The sequence below is a fragment of the Octopus bimaculoides genome, chromosome 1 (genome assembly GCF_001194135.2).
Source record: "Octopus bimaculoides isolate UCB-OBI-ISO-001 chromosome 1, ASM119413v2, whole genome shotgun sequence".
NCBI lineage: Eukaryota > Metazoa > Mollusca > Cephalopoda > Octopoda > Octopodidae > Octopus > Octopus bimaculoides.
Window position 1 is genome coordinate 8,503,582 of NC_068981.1, and position 15,386 is coordinate 8,518,967.

At 34.9% G+C, this 15,386-nt stretch overlaps 1 protein-coding gene across 1 annotated transcript in view; it reads right to left on the reverse strand.

The window, feature by feature from the left end:
- Nucleotides 1-247: 247 nt before the first annotated feature.
- LOC106869956 (protein UBASH3A homolog) overlaps nt 248-15,386 on the reverse strand; it is a 107,399-nt gene continuing 92,260 nt past the window's right edge. The window contains exons 10-13 of the mRNA XM_052974152.1: nt 14,494-14,661; nt 9,788-9,880; nt 6,135-6,377; nt 248-4,907 (exon numbers count right to left, since the gene is read on the reverse strand). Coding sequence (XP_052830112.1) covers nt 4,666-4,907; nt 6,135-6,377; nt 9,788-9,880; nt 14,494-14,661 — 746 coding nt within the window. The 3' untranslated portion in view covers nt 248-4,665. The remainder of the gene's footprint in view (nt 4,908-6,134; nt 6,378-9,787; nt 9,881-14,493; nt 14,662-15,386) is intronic.

The following is a 15,386-nucleotide window of genomic DNA, read 5'->3' on the forward strand; positions in this document are numbered from 1 at the left end:
CTTCACTAATATATTCATCTAACTCATGCTAGCATGGAAAGACATGTAAATATGAATGTGTGTGTGTAAATACAAAATAAAAGTAGCTTAAGTAATATTTTAAAAATTTTAATGTATTATTTAAAAAAAAAACACAAATTATACCAAATAAATAATGAAATAAATAAATAAAGAAAATGAGGAGTGACTTGAAACAAAATACAAAATAAAACAAATAAGAAAATAAAAAAAAGTAGATTTTAAGTCGTTTTAAAAGTGAGAAAAGATGGATTTTATTCATGTTTCAACAGAGATAGATTTTAACAAGGAAATATTTTTAACAGAAAAAAAAAAAAAAATGAAAACCAGTTTGGTATTTTGAAGTAAAAAAAAAAAAAACCCAATAAAATTGAATAATTCAAACAAAAATACTGATAAATGATAAAAATGTATGTTGAGACAGTGTTTAATGGTGGGCGGGTGGAAGAGTACAGAAAATGGGTTTAGTGGAGGAGGGGGTAGGAAGGGAGGGGGGTAGACAATGTGATTTGACTGCTTTTAGCGTTTGGTCAGAGTAAATTGTTAATGAGCGAACAAGACAAAAGGAAACGATTACGAGAAGCAGCAGACAGTGTCATAAGTGCTCACTATGACAGATCTTTACTGAGATGTTCACAGGATTACATAATGTGTGTGTGTGTGTATGTATGACATCATAACTGTCCAAATGACATCACCCACTGTTTGCTATGACTGATCTTTTTTAGAAAATAAGGAAAAAGAACAAACTTATTTACAGAAAAACCAGAGGAGTATCTTCTCTCTCTCTCTCTTTCCCTTTCTCTACATACATACATACATACATACATACATATATATATATTTCTCAAAATACAATGTTTATATACCAAAAAGATTTTCTAACATTTTTCTAACATTTTTATAACATTTTTCTGACATAATTTAAATATATACTTTAACCATGTAACACAAGCCTTCTGTAGTTTTTTCACTCTTATCTTTTATACATCCAACCACGTGCTTTCACATACCAACTTTCTCACCTATATATATATATATATATATATACATACACATATGTACTTAGATATATACATACATATATACAGATATATATTCATTCATATAGAGGCATACATAGATACAATCATATATACATATTTTTGGATCTATATTTATTATATTCATAGATCATTCATTCATATATGTATGTCAACTTTTTACAAAGAAAGGTTTCACAGTGACTTTGAAGTTTCGGCTTGCTTGTATAGTAAACTATCAATCTGTGTTACTATTAGTTTTTAAAATGATTCAAAGCCACTGAAAGTAGTTGATCGATCTATCTATCTGTCTGTCTACCTAGGTTGTCCCACAGGACACCCTTAGCATTTCGGTTGTGCATACTATAGGCAGTGGTGGACTGGCCAGGTTGCCAAATTGCCCAATGGCAAATGGGCCCCTGCGCCATTAGAATCCATATATGGAGGCCCATGTTAGTATCTAAGGGGCCCATCCCCTCAAGTTTCAGAATTTTTAATTCACTTCTGGAAGAATGCATTAATTATTTCTACCTGGCTGTGTTTGTAGACAGTTGAAAAGAATACTTTGAACGAAAAAAAATTTAAATGATAGCATTGTAGTTGTGGGTGGGGCCCCTTGTAGTTGCGGGTGGGCCCCCTTAGTCTTCTGGCAACCAATATTTTTAAACCCAGTTCGCTACTGACTATAGGAGTCACAGGGTGCTGCCCCATGTGGTCCCACAGTTTCCATCTAACTAGGAATATTAGGGTCTCATCCATTGTCTTGTATTCAAGATCCTCTGCATGACATTCTGTTAGTTCAAAGCCACAAATCTGATCTGTTGGGTCTTGCCGATAACTAAATCCACACCCTACTGCCAACGCTTTGATTTATTGTCACTGAAGTTTACTCCTCTAATGGTTAAGGTTTTGTCTGTCTCCTACCCCTTCGACCCATCTGGAATGGTAAGACCTGCCTGAAGATTTCTCTCCCTCCAGCATAGCTCTCCGGGTCAATGGAGCACATAGGCACTTTACCATGACAAGGTACTTGTTGAGTTGGCCATTGACTACACAGTAGTTCCTTCGCCCTTTGATGGGTCTTATTTTTTATCCCACAGGGTGTCCAACAATCACCCTCCTCACCAAGCAACGCTCAGTGGGGCTGCCAGTTTAGTTGCCGACGACCCAACCATGTGACAGGTTGTACTGGGTCACATGTTACCAGTAGTACTAAAGAGCAGTTGAATACTTACCACATTTGGTTGGCTCATCTGCTTAGTTGAGTGAAACATGTATATAACCAACCATGTAGCATGATAAGCAGTCAATTGTGTTGAGTGATTTTGAAACTAACATTAACATGAATTGACATGTTCCTATCATTGTGTAAAGTGTGGGTGTGTAAGCGTGTGTGTTTACACAGATGCATAGACGTCAGTTGAATACATGTATATATTTTAGTATTCAGTGTGGTTTAGTTGTATATTTAAACGAAGGAAGGATTTTAATTAAAACTCTTAATCTGAGACAGGTTATTTTACCAGATAAATATCTGATGACCATAGAGATATAAATAAGCAACTATGATGACCAAAATGACAAAACTCGGGATTTCTAAATAATAGCTAATGACTTTGTCTTATTCGGTTAACGAACTTATAGGTGATTGCCTTGCTGTTCGATCTCTTGCTGTGCTATCTACTATTTTCATTTGTATCATCTTTCATTAAGAGAGAGGGAGGGGGCATCCTGGCATCAACCACTCAGGATCTCAACGGTTTAATGATGTAGTATCTGTTAAAATGCCTCATTGCTAATATTTATTTAACAGAAAATAGTATTGTTGCTCTAACCTAGAAAAATAATTTAAGAATCATGTAAAGTTCGAGTAATTAATTTGAAACTTTATTGACCTGATTGCTCCAGCTGGCCAACAAAAGAATTTCTGATCACTTTATTTTCTCATCAATCACATTGTTGCACGAATGACCAACAGACTCAGATCACCTGGCTCTAATATATATTCCATTTTTACAGTTTATTACAAGAAACAGATTAATTAGCAACATTTAATTACAGCTTGTTGCTATAAACTGCAGTAATAATGTTTAATTAAGCATTGTTTTAATTAATATTGCAGAGTTCAGGGGGAATGGCTTCAACAAAACTGCCCTCTTGAAATTTACTTCATAAAAAGACACAAAAGAATCTTTGAGTAGCGTCAACACAACCTCAAACACCAAATCAGATTCTTCCATTGTAAGTAATATCTTAGAATTTGGTCGAGAAGAAGCAACGGAATGATGGAACATTCTTTCTGAAAGAAATGTTTGACAGGAGTTTCTAAACTATACTAATACAGATATATTTCAGTTGAGAGTTTACAACTGGATACACAAATATGTGTATCATCACATTGAGAGAGAGGAGTTCTCTTCAGCCATGTTTTTTAGATCTAACAGAGAAATGAAATGTCTAAGGTATCCATATAAGGGTTACAAACCTGTCCCTATCCAACCTGCAGAATTTACGGACAGACGTCAATATTGACATGACACTGGACGTAAAGCTGCCTACCAAGATGATGATGATGATAATAATAACAACAATAATAATAATGATAATAAAAATAATAATAGTGATGATGATGATGATGGTTATGATGATGATGGGAATACAGTTTAGCAGTGTTCTTTAAAATTATTGGTGTTAAATCACTGCCAACAGGGGAGGGGAGGAGGATAGAAAGAAGAGAGAATATAAAATAATATTAATGAAAGAAAAAAAAGAAAATTTATATATATACATAGATGAAGCAGTGAAAGATTTATCAGGGAGCAAAATAAATGAAGGGGAAAAAAGGAAGGGAAGGGAAAAAAAATTAAAGGAATATAAACTGTGAAGAAGAATGTTATAAAAATATTGACTATAATAATAATAATAATAATAATAATAATAATAATAATCCATTTTTGTTAGTATCTTTGTAGAGAGTTTAAGAAGCACATCTGCTGCTACTTCAGCCCCAAACCTTTCTCACCATTCTGTTATTTACAGGTATTTAATGCAGATCTTTTGAGGAATTTTTTTTTTTTGAAAAATATTAATAATTACGGAATTCTTAATTCATCAACAAAGAACAAAACCATTTGTGAACTGCAATGGAAAAGTCGGGCATCATATTTTAAATATAGAACCTACTAGTAGAATATTTTAGAAGAGTGGGGGAGGGCCATACAAATTTGTTTAATCAATTTAATTACATGGTAAGTTTAATTAGAGAGTAAGAGAATTTGAAAATTTTGAAGACAAAAAAAATATCTAGAAATAAAAATAAAATTCAAAGAAAAACAGAGTTTTATGTGTTGACAATCTTCTAAAAAATAGATTGCATTTTATAAGGTTTACAGAGCAGGGGAACCAAATGTTTGTTTAGGGGATTTTCATCTTGGAAACTTCCATGATTATCAGAAACCAAAATCATGAAATGAAGCAGCCGAAACATAGAAATATTGACTTGGTTTTAAAATTACACCCCACCCACATTCCTGTAACATCAACCCAATTTGGTTTTCTTAAAAAAAAAAAAAAAAAAGGAAACATGTTTTGCATTGTGCTACAGGATATGGAACTTACTTTATTTTTATATTAGTGTTTTCCAGTTATATTTTTTGTTGGCTACATGTGTAATAGGAGGAACTGGTGGTTCCTTCATTCTCCATTTTTTGGTGAGAGGATCTTCAACACAGCAACACATTGAACAACATGGAACATAAGGAAGAATTTCATGAAATCCTCCCACAGAACGTGGAGCTTTTCCTAGTAACTGGCGTGTACATACATCTAAACTACCAGCATGACCAACTATTAAGATATTACAGACATCTGAAAGAGAAAACGAAAGAGATTTCAGAAGAAGATAAATTAAAATAATGAAATGGAATTAATCAAACTTTGATTGATGAATGGTTTGGATTGATGTCTGTAAAATAGGATTTCTTACTTTAGCAGCATTGAGATTGGTGAGACTAACAGAATTGGTGGAGAACCACACAAATTGTCTTGAGCAGTCTTATATTGTCAGTTTGATTCTCAAGGAGATCGACCTTGTCTGTTGTCCTTCCACAGTCAATAATACCTGTCATATATTAGGGTCAATATAAACGACTACAACCCTCCCTTTCTCTCTTTCAGTATTTCTGGTGGTGTCTAATTAGGCAATATTTTATAAAATCATTTAGAAGGCTTTTAGTGATTGGATCTAATGAAGTGGTTGTATGTAAGATATTAGAAGTGTAGTGAAGGGTAGGAGTAGAGGCAGAAGAAGACAGAACTCAATATAAAATAATACAAGTTATAATGAAAGAGATGAAAAGCTAAGACAATATAAAGATGATGGTGACAATATTGAAACAGAAATGTAGAGTCAGTGATGTGTTTGAAAATCTTTATAAAATGTCTTCAAGAAAATGTTGAAGACGACCACAATTGAAAATCATAGACACAATCTAAAGTTTGATTGAAGATGGAAGAGAGTGATAGAAAAAGGGAAGCAGAGGGAATATCTAAACAGTTTCCTTATACAGATGTCAGAAAAGTAAGCCTCAGTCTTGATGACGTACTCCTGTGGGGTCAGCATGAAAGATCATCAAAGATTTTGAGGTTAGCATTTGTAGAGACACTGAAGGTTTTTAGTTGTGTCTGGCCCATGGTTGAGAAAAGGTGAGGACTGTTTCCTTCATGTGTTTTGTGACAAAGCTTTTGTGCTGTTGACAGAAACTAAGTCTTCTCACTGAAACAGGCTTTCAATATAACTGAGGCCCTTGACTATGAGGTTGTTTTCACGGTGATGTGTTAAGGTCAATAAACCACAAAAGAATAACATCAGAAACTAGTTGATGATAACACCAACTGAAACTGTACTGCTGGTCACTGAAGGGGAAAAGTTAGTGAAGGTGATGAGGATGGTGATGATGATGATGGTTGCAGATAAACTGTACCTTTGTAAAATGCTAAATAAGAATCAATTTAGGATATTTTCATGTGACTTTCTTACAGGATGACTTGTAGAAAAAGTAAGAATGGAATCAAAATAAAACATAAAATAGTTACCTTCATGTTCATGTTTTTTAAGGATATAACGTGTGAAATCTGCACATCTGGAATAGAAGTGCTCCACCGTTTCATCGAGGTATAATTGAGTGGGTACCATATAAGAAATATAGTTTCGATCGACAGCATAACCATGGTCAATCAGTTCATCAGGAGTAAACCAAATTGGTAACCCTAACTGGTACCAGCCCAGCCATTCAAATAAGGATGGTTCAATACAGATTTTCAGATTCAGACCAAGAGCTACAAGGAATTAATTCATTATAAATTAATCAGCTGAAAAAATTATTAATTCATAATACGGAACATCCCTTCTATCCCCTCTTTACTACCTTATACTGCCCCACCATTGTTCCAAGTGAGTAGGACCTCCCCCTCCATCTCTCTCTGACTCGTCTCTATCTTTCTCTCTTATTCTTTCCCATCTCCCTTTCTTTCATTATCCTACCATGGTGGTCAAGTATCTCCTCTGTAATAAGACACCTATCCCTGTCCCTTTATCATACTCCGACCTCTACCCTGGCACATGGCCACATCTTTTGGTTCCTCTCTCTCTCTCTCATCTGAGAGGTCCTTGTCTTACAAGCTACTTGGTAACCCTGTGGGTGCTGGCACTGGTAAAAAGCACCCAGTACACTCTGTAAAGTGGTTGGAGTTAGGAAGGACAACTAGCCATAGAAACCATACCAAAACAGACCATTGGAGCTTAGTGCAGCTCTCTGGCTTGCCAGCTCCTGCCAAACTGTCCAACCCATGCCAGCATGGAAAAAAGGACGTTAAACAATGATGATAATCATACAAATTAATGATATGTATTAAATTAATTTGCTGGAGGCAGTGACAAGTGATCGAGACCATTGGCGATATACTGCGAAGTCATAGCTGTAGTTGATGTCGGTGCTGTATAACTTGCACCCATGCCAGTGGCATAAAAAAAAAAAGCATCCACTACATTCTTGGATTAAGTGTTGGGAAAGGCGTCCAGCCATAGAAACCATGCCAAATCAGATTGAAACTTGCTTCTCAGCTGGCCAGTTTTCAGTGAAACTGTCCAACCCATGCCAGCATGGAAAACAGATGTTAAAAGATGATAATGAGTTAATTATTAATTCATTATAAATTAAATAGCTACAATAAATTATATATATATATGTGTGTACAATTATATTAAACGTAATTGTGTACATTTGGATGTGGAAAAATCTTCAGGTGTGGAAAGAAGTTGTCTCAAGAGAGATACTTCCTTCTAGATATTTCCTCAGAGATAATGTATGTGACATTGCATCAATGCACAGGGAATCACTTTGCTCGACTCTATTATGACACACAGACTTTTTCATCATTTTAATCTCGCTAAATTTTCATTACATGAACTTTATTACATTTTATTAAATATTTTGACAACTAAAACATTTTTTATTGGAGACCCTGAAAATTATGACTGTTGTTAATATTTAGTTGAAGAATAATCCTTCTGAGTTCTAATTCCACTGAGGCTGATTTCCACTTTCATCCTGGGGGGGGGGGCAATAAAATAAGTACCAGTCACGTATTGGGGATTGATATAATTGACTTGCCCCTCTCTCAAAATTGCTGGCCTTGTGCAAAAATGTGAAACCAATATTTAGTTCAACTAATAAATTCCAGGGTAAATAGAAATGAAAATTTTAATTTGATGAAAAGATTCCAAATGAATCTTTCCATGCAATTTCATCAAAGAGGAACCCTTCTAGCCATGACCCCCACAAAAACTGTTAAATTACTTTTATTTGTTGATATTTTCATTCCACAAAAGTGACCCAATCCCTGACGTAATTCCATTACAACAGAGATGAAATGTCTGTGACTGTTTTCGTTTATTAAAATAATTCTCCTCTCAGACTGAAACTAACTTTGGTTGCCATGATACATGGTTTCACATCACAGAACACACTACACAAATCCATTCCCACAATAATCTTTTCATAAGACAAATTTTACTTTAATACAGTTCACGCAGTGACCCGGATAATAATAACAATAATAATAATAATAATGACAATAATGATGATAATAATAATAATAACAATAATAATAATAATAATAATAACAACAACATCGAAAAATACCTTAGGAATGAGAACCCCAAGACACCTGATGAAGGCTGGAGGGGATATCAGCCGAAACGTTGTGTTAACAACAAACAAGATGAGGACAAATAACCGTCAAATGTAAATAATGTAAATTTTGCTTTATTTTAAAAGAAATGATAACAGATACAAAAATAGTATTTTGTAAGTTAGTTGTTTCTTATTGCTTGAAATTTTCTCTTTCCAAATAAAGGAAAATAAAATGAAAGTTAATATTCTTTGAAAAACATTAAAATGGTTTCCTGTTCATTTAAATAAGAGATTAACTAGGGGAAATAACTCTGCTCAGCCCAACTAAATGTAATGCAGCTTCATCGCACAGATACACTCTATTTTATTATTACTGTCACTGAACACTGGGTCTTTGGATTAAGGTTGTGTCACATTTCTCTCTTCTGCAAATTCAGCTTTCACTGTAGAAAGAGAGAGATCCAAGAAACCTCCTGACATCATCACTATCAGCAATATTATTGATATAGAATCTGTTGGCTGCTGATCGATGCCAGACATGGAACAACAACTGCACTGGTCTCCTTCATGAAGCATAACTTTTAAAAGTCCTAGCATCCAGATATTTTTGACCCATCCCCACCTACTCCATATATTCTACACTCCTTTTAGCTGTATGAATCATTAAACTCTTGTCCAAACTTCCAACTTTGAAACATTTCCTATCACACTTTGTTAGATTCTGCTGCAATGTGAATAAAGTCAGGTTAAAAAAACAGATAACGCATCAAAAACCTACAATTTGTGAAATCTTAGAACATCCCCATTGGTTTGGGTGCAGGCATACCCCTTAAAATTTTGGGTAGGGCAATGAAAATGCTTTGAATATCCACTTTGCCAAAACAAATGAGTGTAGAAACATGTTTGAACTGATCTGAAACATTACTTTTCCATTATCGGATGTATCTGGTTTGATTGATGTTCAAATATAATAATTATGATAATAATAATAATGATAATCCTGTCTACTATAGGCAAAAGGTCTGAAATTTTTGGGGAGAGGGACAAGTCAATTACATTGACCCCCACAGTGTTTCACTGGTACTTAATTTATCGACCCCGAAAGAATGAAAGGCAAAGTTGACCTTGGTGGAATTTGAACTCAGAACATAGTGATGGGCAAAATACTGCTAAGCATTTTGTCCAGTGTGCTAATGATTCTGCCAGATATTAAAACTGAAAAAAATCAACCTTGTTTATAAAAAACTTTGAACCTTGGGTTGCACCTCACTAAGCAAAGTTTGTTCCTGTATTTATGTTTACCACTGCAAAATTTCTACAAACTGTTAGAATCAACAACAGGATTATGTGGAGGCTACCGTTCTACATCTCTCAAATCCTCGTCCATGTAAACCTTAAATACTTTGGCAGTTTACATTTGAAGCAGACTGCTAAAACAAAGTTTTATCTCATCTCTCGATTCAAATAGTAACAGGATTAACAAATTAGATGACATTAACTTGATTTTAATTTAAATAAGCTAAACTAAAATAAAATGAAATCAATTCTAGATACCTGTAACAATTTCATGAGCTGTTTGAATACATCGTAGAGCTGGAGAGACATACAAATGAGACAAGTTCACTGAAGCATCTCGTAAACCTTCACCTACAACAGAAGGAAAAAAAAACAACAAAATTAAACAGAATGGAAAATACATAATTTACACTGATTTATCTTCCCTTTGTCAAAAAAAAAAAAAAAAGACTTATTTCATGTGAATTATTGTAAACAGTGAGATAAACTAAAAACCCAAACATCTTCAGTTTTCAAGTTGGAAACATTAAAGAGACATTATGTAACTTGAAACACAAACATTGAACATCATTGTGGCCTGGTCTGAGGCTAGGAACAGAATATATAGGAATAGAGAAGTGAAGAAGGAGTTTACAGGTATGAGGCCGTAATGTTAGCTAATTTCACAGAGATTAGTTATATTGTAGCAGAGATTACATGACATTTTAACACTGCAACTAATCTATTAGTTATGACCAACAACTTTCGTTAAACTGTTTCTTCTCAGCCTCTTTTTTGCTAGTCGTACTTTCCTAACATGACATTACTTTGATCAAGTCACGTCTATTGGTTTGATAAGAACAAGACTTCTGCTTCCACTTATCTGTTTGTATACATCTTGATACAGTTTCTTTATTCAAGTGACTTTGTAAAACACAAAATATATCTCTGTACAATATATCTCAAAAACACATTATACCTTGATTGATTAATATAAATTAACACCTGTTATATTCTTTGCTGAATCTTGTTCTGTCTTAAATCTCTATTCACAAACCATGTGCTCTCTTCTTATTACAGCATTATTCTACCAACAAGATTGGAAGAGGTCTTTTTTTTCTCTTTTGGTATGTAACAAACAAGATACTGAATTGACATTTAATTCATTCTAGTTGATATTTCTCTCTCTCTCTCTCTCTCTCTCTCTCTCTCTCTCTCTCTCTCTCTCTCTCTCACTCACTCACACACACACACACACACACACAAAGAGAGATACATACATAACTTCAACCTCGTGTTTAGAGTGTTTCTATTTACAAGATTTATATTTACATCAACATTAGCATCGAAAGGCAGAGCAAGTTGATGTTTCTAACAGATTTTGGTATTTTCACACTGATATCGTAGCTTAGAAGCTTTGGGTCTGTCTGATAATTGATTAAATATTTAAAATATCATTACAATTATTGACACTTTTTAGTGTAGATGACTTGAAAGCTTTCAAACTCTAATAACAGAGTGAGGGGAGTACTAGAAACTGGTAAAAACATCAAACCACCTCCCCTTATCTGGCTGCTATACACACTAAGTATGAGGTACACACACAAAGTTGTCTAAAAATCCATGAGTTAGAAAAAACCGGCACTCATATATTGGTGGATATGGTATAAATAAAAGACAATATTTTTATCTTTCATATCAACCAATTTGCCAATTGGTTTCATACCAGGATTTGAGATAAATCCAGCAATCATCAGAAAAAAGGCTGAAAGGAATAAGTCTGGCATGGGTTCTTCACTATTGGTGGTCAGAAAGTATCAAGTCAAAAACTTAAGCAGAAAACTTTATTTTTAGTTCATCAGAGTTATTCCCCTTCGGTTGGGAGCCAAAAAGACAACCCCAGTGTATGGGAGATGAATAATTGTAGGGCTAGTCTTTTCAGTCGTGTCTGGTGATTGCTGGGATATCTCAAATCCTGGTATAAAAACAAATAGGTAAAGTGGCTGATATGAGCATAGAATACAATATCATGTGATCACGTGACTGACCAGACTATTGGATGTTGTCATACATCACTGCTCACAGTGCCCTTTACATTGTTTTAGCTTTCGAATGATGGCATCAGACTGGCTGGTTGAGCAGGCCAACACTTCCCTGATTGGAAGGTTATTCTGTCACAGGGTGGTCATCCATTTACAGCTGAGTGGACTGGAGCAATGCGAAGAAACACATGCTGCTTGGTCTGGGAATTGAACCCACTATCTAATGATTATAACACCCTCATAACTAGGCCATGTGCCTTCACATAATATGATATAATACAGTATAATATATATTGTGTGTTGTAAATATACACACTAAACGTAAAGTGCATAAATAACAATTAATCTCTCACATTTAAAACCATTTTGAGCGCGGCCATTGCCAGTACCCCCTGACTGGCCTTTGTGCCGATGGCACGTAAAAGCACCCACTACACTCTCTGAGTGGTTGGCGTGAGGAAGGGCATCCAGCTGTAGAAACTCTGCCAAATCAGATTGGAGCCTGGTGTAGCCATCTGGTTTTCACCAGTCCTCAGTCAAATCGTCCAACCCATACTAGCATGGAAAGCAGACGTTAAATGATGATGATGATGATTTAAAATATTTTTCTTGTTAAACTTTTTATGTAACATTTTCTTCCACCATTTTGTTTTTTTCTCTCTAATCAAAATAGTCCCAACTCATTATTTTACACATTTGGAATGAAATAACCAAGATTTATTCCCTTCCAGATGAACAAGAGTCATTAAAGGATTACTAGAAAAAGGTAAAAACCAATCTGAAAATGTTCTTTTAGAAATTCAAAACTGAATCGAAATCAATGTCATTATTGGCTGCACATACTCTGGGCTTTGTTTGTTTGATGATTCATTGCCGTATAAAAATCATACACAGGTGAGACAACTCACCTCTGATCTAATTCAGGAATGATGCATATCAATATTTCACCAGTTTAGTGGCTTATCAACATCATGTACCTGAAACTGTGGACAAATCAAATCCTTGAATCTTATGCATGCATCACCATGGCACACCAGCAAATAGTTCTTATTTGTAAATAGTCATAGACTGGTGATTCGGGATCGTCCCTGGTTCGATTCAGGTATGTGATGTTGATAAGCCATAAAAATAGCAAATTTCAATCAGAAATGAGTCGTCTCACCTATCAATGATTTTCAGGTGTTTTAACACTCAGCATAATGAGGGAGCCGTCCCCTAAGTGTTATACAAACAGTGAACAAACAAAACATATACATTGAGTGTGTGTAGTTGATAATGTTCTTTAGGAAATCTCTTTTTCCTGGTGGCAGGAAATGTGTCCCTCTGTGTTCTCTTAAAGAGTGGTGACGCTGTGATCATTAATGTTCTTTCTTATTGAACACTAGCAGAGAGAAAAACAAAAACAAAACATATGCACAGAGTGAATTCCAGTAAGTTGATGTCTAGAGGTTAATGTGAGGCCTGGGATATGAGTGTGTCTGTGTGGCAGGGATTGGCACAGTATAGATGATGAGAGGTGATGAGTTGGGAGTATGTGAATGAAAAGGGCACAAGATGAGGCAGTTACCAAGGAATAAAGGCTGTTGTTGAAACAATGAAAAAGCAGAAGAAGGGGACCCTTTGTCCGTGGATTAGAGTTTGTAATAGATTGGTGCTTTACATATATTAACCCTCTATTGACAACATTCTAACAATTAACAGATAAATTTTACAAAAATACACACGTTCTGCTTAATTTGTCTCCCTTCTTTCAGCTCGTCAATGAACCCACAAAAGAAGTTAGCCAAGTATAAAAGAGGAGATAATAAACAATATTCATTGAAAGGGGAGGTAATTAGATACAAAATAGTTTAGTATCAATTATGATAAACGTCTCATTTAAAAGCTGTTTCATTTGGAGCAGATAAATTTTCCACAAGAAATATTAATTATAAAGAAGTTTAATGAAGATTTACTTAATGACAATTTGCAAGAGAAAGACTTCATAAAACATTGATGATGCAACAAAAAGAACAAATGTTATCCTCAATTCCTTTCTCAGGAGTTTCGTAGGTGGCTTCGGATTATTTTAAGCAATGCTCTTTGAAAGTCAAGCATCTCTCTTTCTCTCTCTCTCTCTCTCTCATACACACACACATTGAGTACTGAATACAAAACTCTGTGGAACTGGTAAATTTATGTGCTGAGATAGGCATAGAGGTGACTGTGTGGTAAGAAGTTTGCTTCCCAGCCATATAGTTCTGGGTTCAGTCCCACTGCATAGTACCTTGGGCAAATATCTTCTCTTATAGCCTCAGGCCAACCAAAGCTTTGTGAGTGGATTTGGTTGATGGAAACTGAAAGAAACCTGTTATGTGTGTGTGTGTGTGTGTGTGTGTGTGTGTGTGCCTGTGTTTATCCCCCACCCCACCACCACTTCACAACTGGTGTTGGTGTGTTTATGTCCCTATAATATAGTGGTTTGGCAAAAGAGATGCTACAAGTACAAAGATTTTTAAAAAAATAAGTAGTGGCATTGATTCATTTGATTAAAAACCCTACAAGGTGGTGCTCCAGCATGGCCACAATCTGTTGATTGAAACAAGGAAAAGATAGATGTCTCAAGAAGTGTTCCAGCTGATTATAATAATAATAATAATAATAATAAAGGCCACTTACTCAAATTAGTCTACTGCAGTATCTTCAACTTGCATACAATGATTACATAAAAAAAAATCTTTATAAGGTAAAAGACCCCCTCAAAAAATTAACAGTACCCCCCACCCAATCCTGTAAGATTGGTCTTACATGAAAAATCTCATCGAAACCCATCCCTTCTCAGTTCAAAAATAATATCAATGCGATAGAATATTAAATATCTTTAATAAAATAATAAAAGAGCAGAGAAATTGTGTTTGATTGTAAAAGAAGGGGTTTTTTTTGTAGGTAAATCTGTGTCCTTACCAGTAAGACGGGCTTGTAATTTGCCAACCTCTGTCAATGGGCAGTCTTTGATGAAGTCCAGGTAATTCTTTCTTTTCAACATGTTCTTCGGAAGGTTTAGGTTGATTCTACTGTATCTTCCTAAAAATATAAACAACAAAATAAAATATTCCACTTTTGTCAGGCAGCCTTAGTTTCTCAGCATAGCATATATTAGAAGAATCATAAACATAACACACATTGCATATTTTATATTGACATAACATTTTGGCACATATTTTACTATTGATGTAATATGTATGAATGTGAAGACGCAGGGCCCAGTGGTCTGTCATTAGATCAGGAGTTTTATTAGCAGACCGGGTGGCATGTTGCATTCTTGAGCAAAACACTTCATTTCACATTGCACCAGTCCACTCAGCTGTAAACGGATAACCCTGTGATGGATTAGTCTTCCATTCAGGGGGAATGTTGGCCTGTTTACCCAGCCAGCAGGGTAGCATCATTTGAAAGTTAAAACAGTGCAAAGCGCATTGTGACCAGCGATGTATAACATCCAATAGTTAGGTTAATCATGTGATAACACATATTACAGCTGTTAGTGGATGATAATTTTCAGGATAAAATCAAAAAACACAAACAGCAAAAAATGTTGTCATAGTGACAAAAAAAAAAAGAAAATCAGGCTTAACCCCCCCCCACCACCACCACCCTGCACCTAATTTATTTTAAAGTTGTGATGCTTTTGCAAACAGCAAACAGTTGAAATGTCCCAGTAAATGCTGTGAATTGTCTGAAATTGTTGCTATTGTGAGATTTTCAACAAAGGGTCCTTCTCTTGAAAAGATAGGCAGGTCTTTTTATTGAAATATCTCATGTCTGTCTGTATGTATGTATTTATAAAAGTAAGTTAA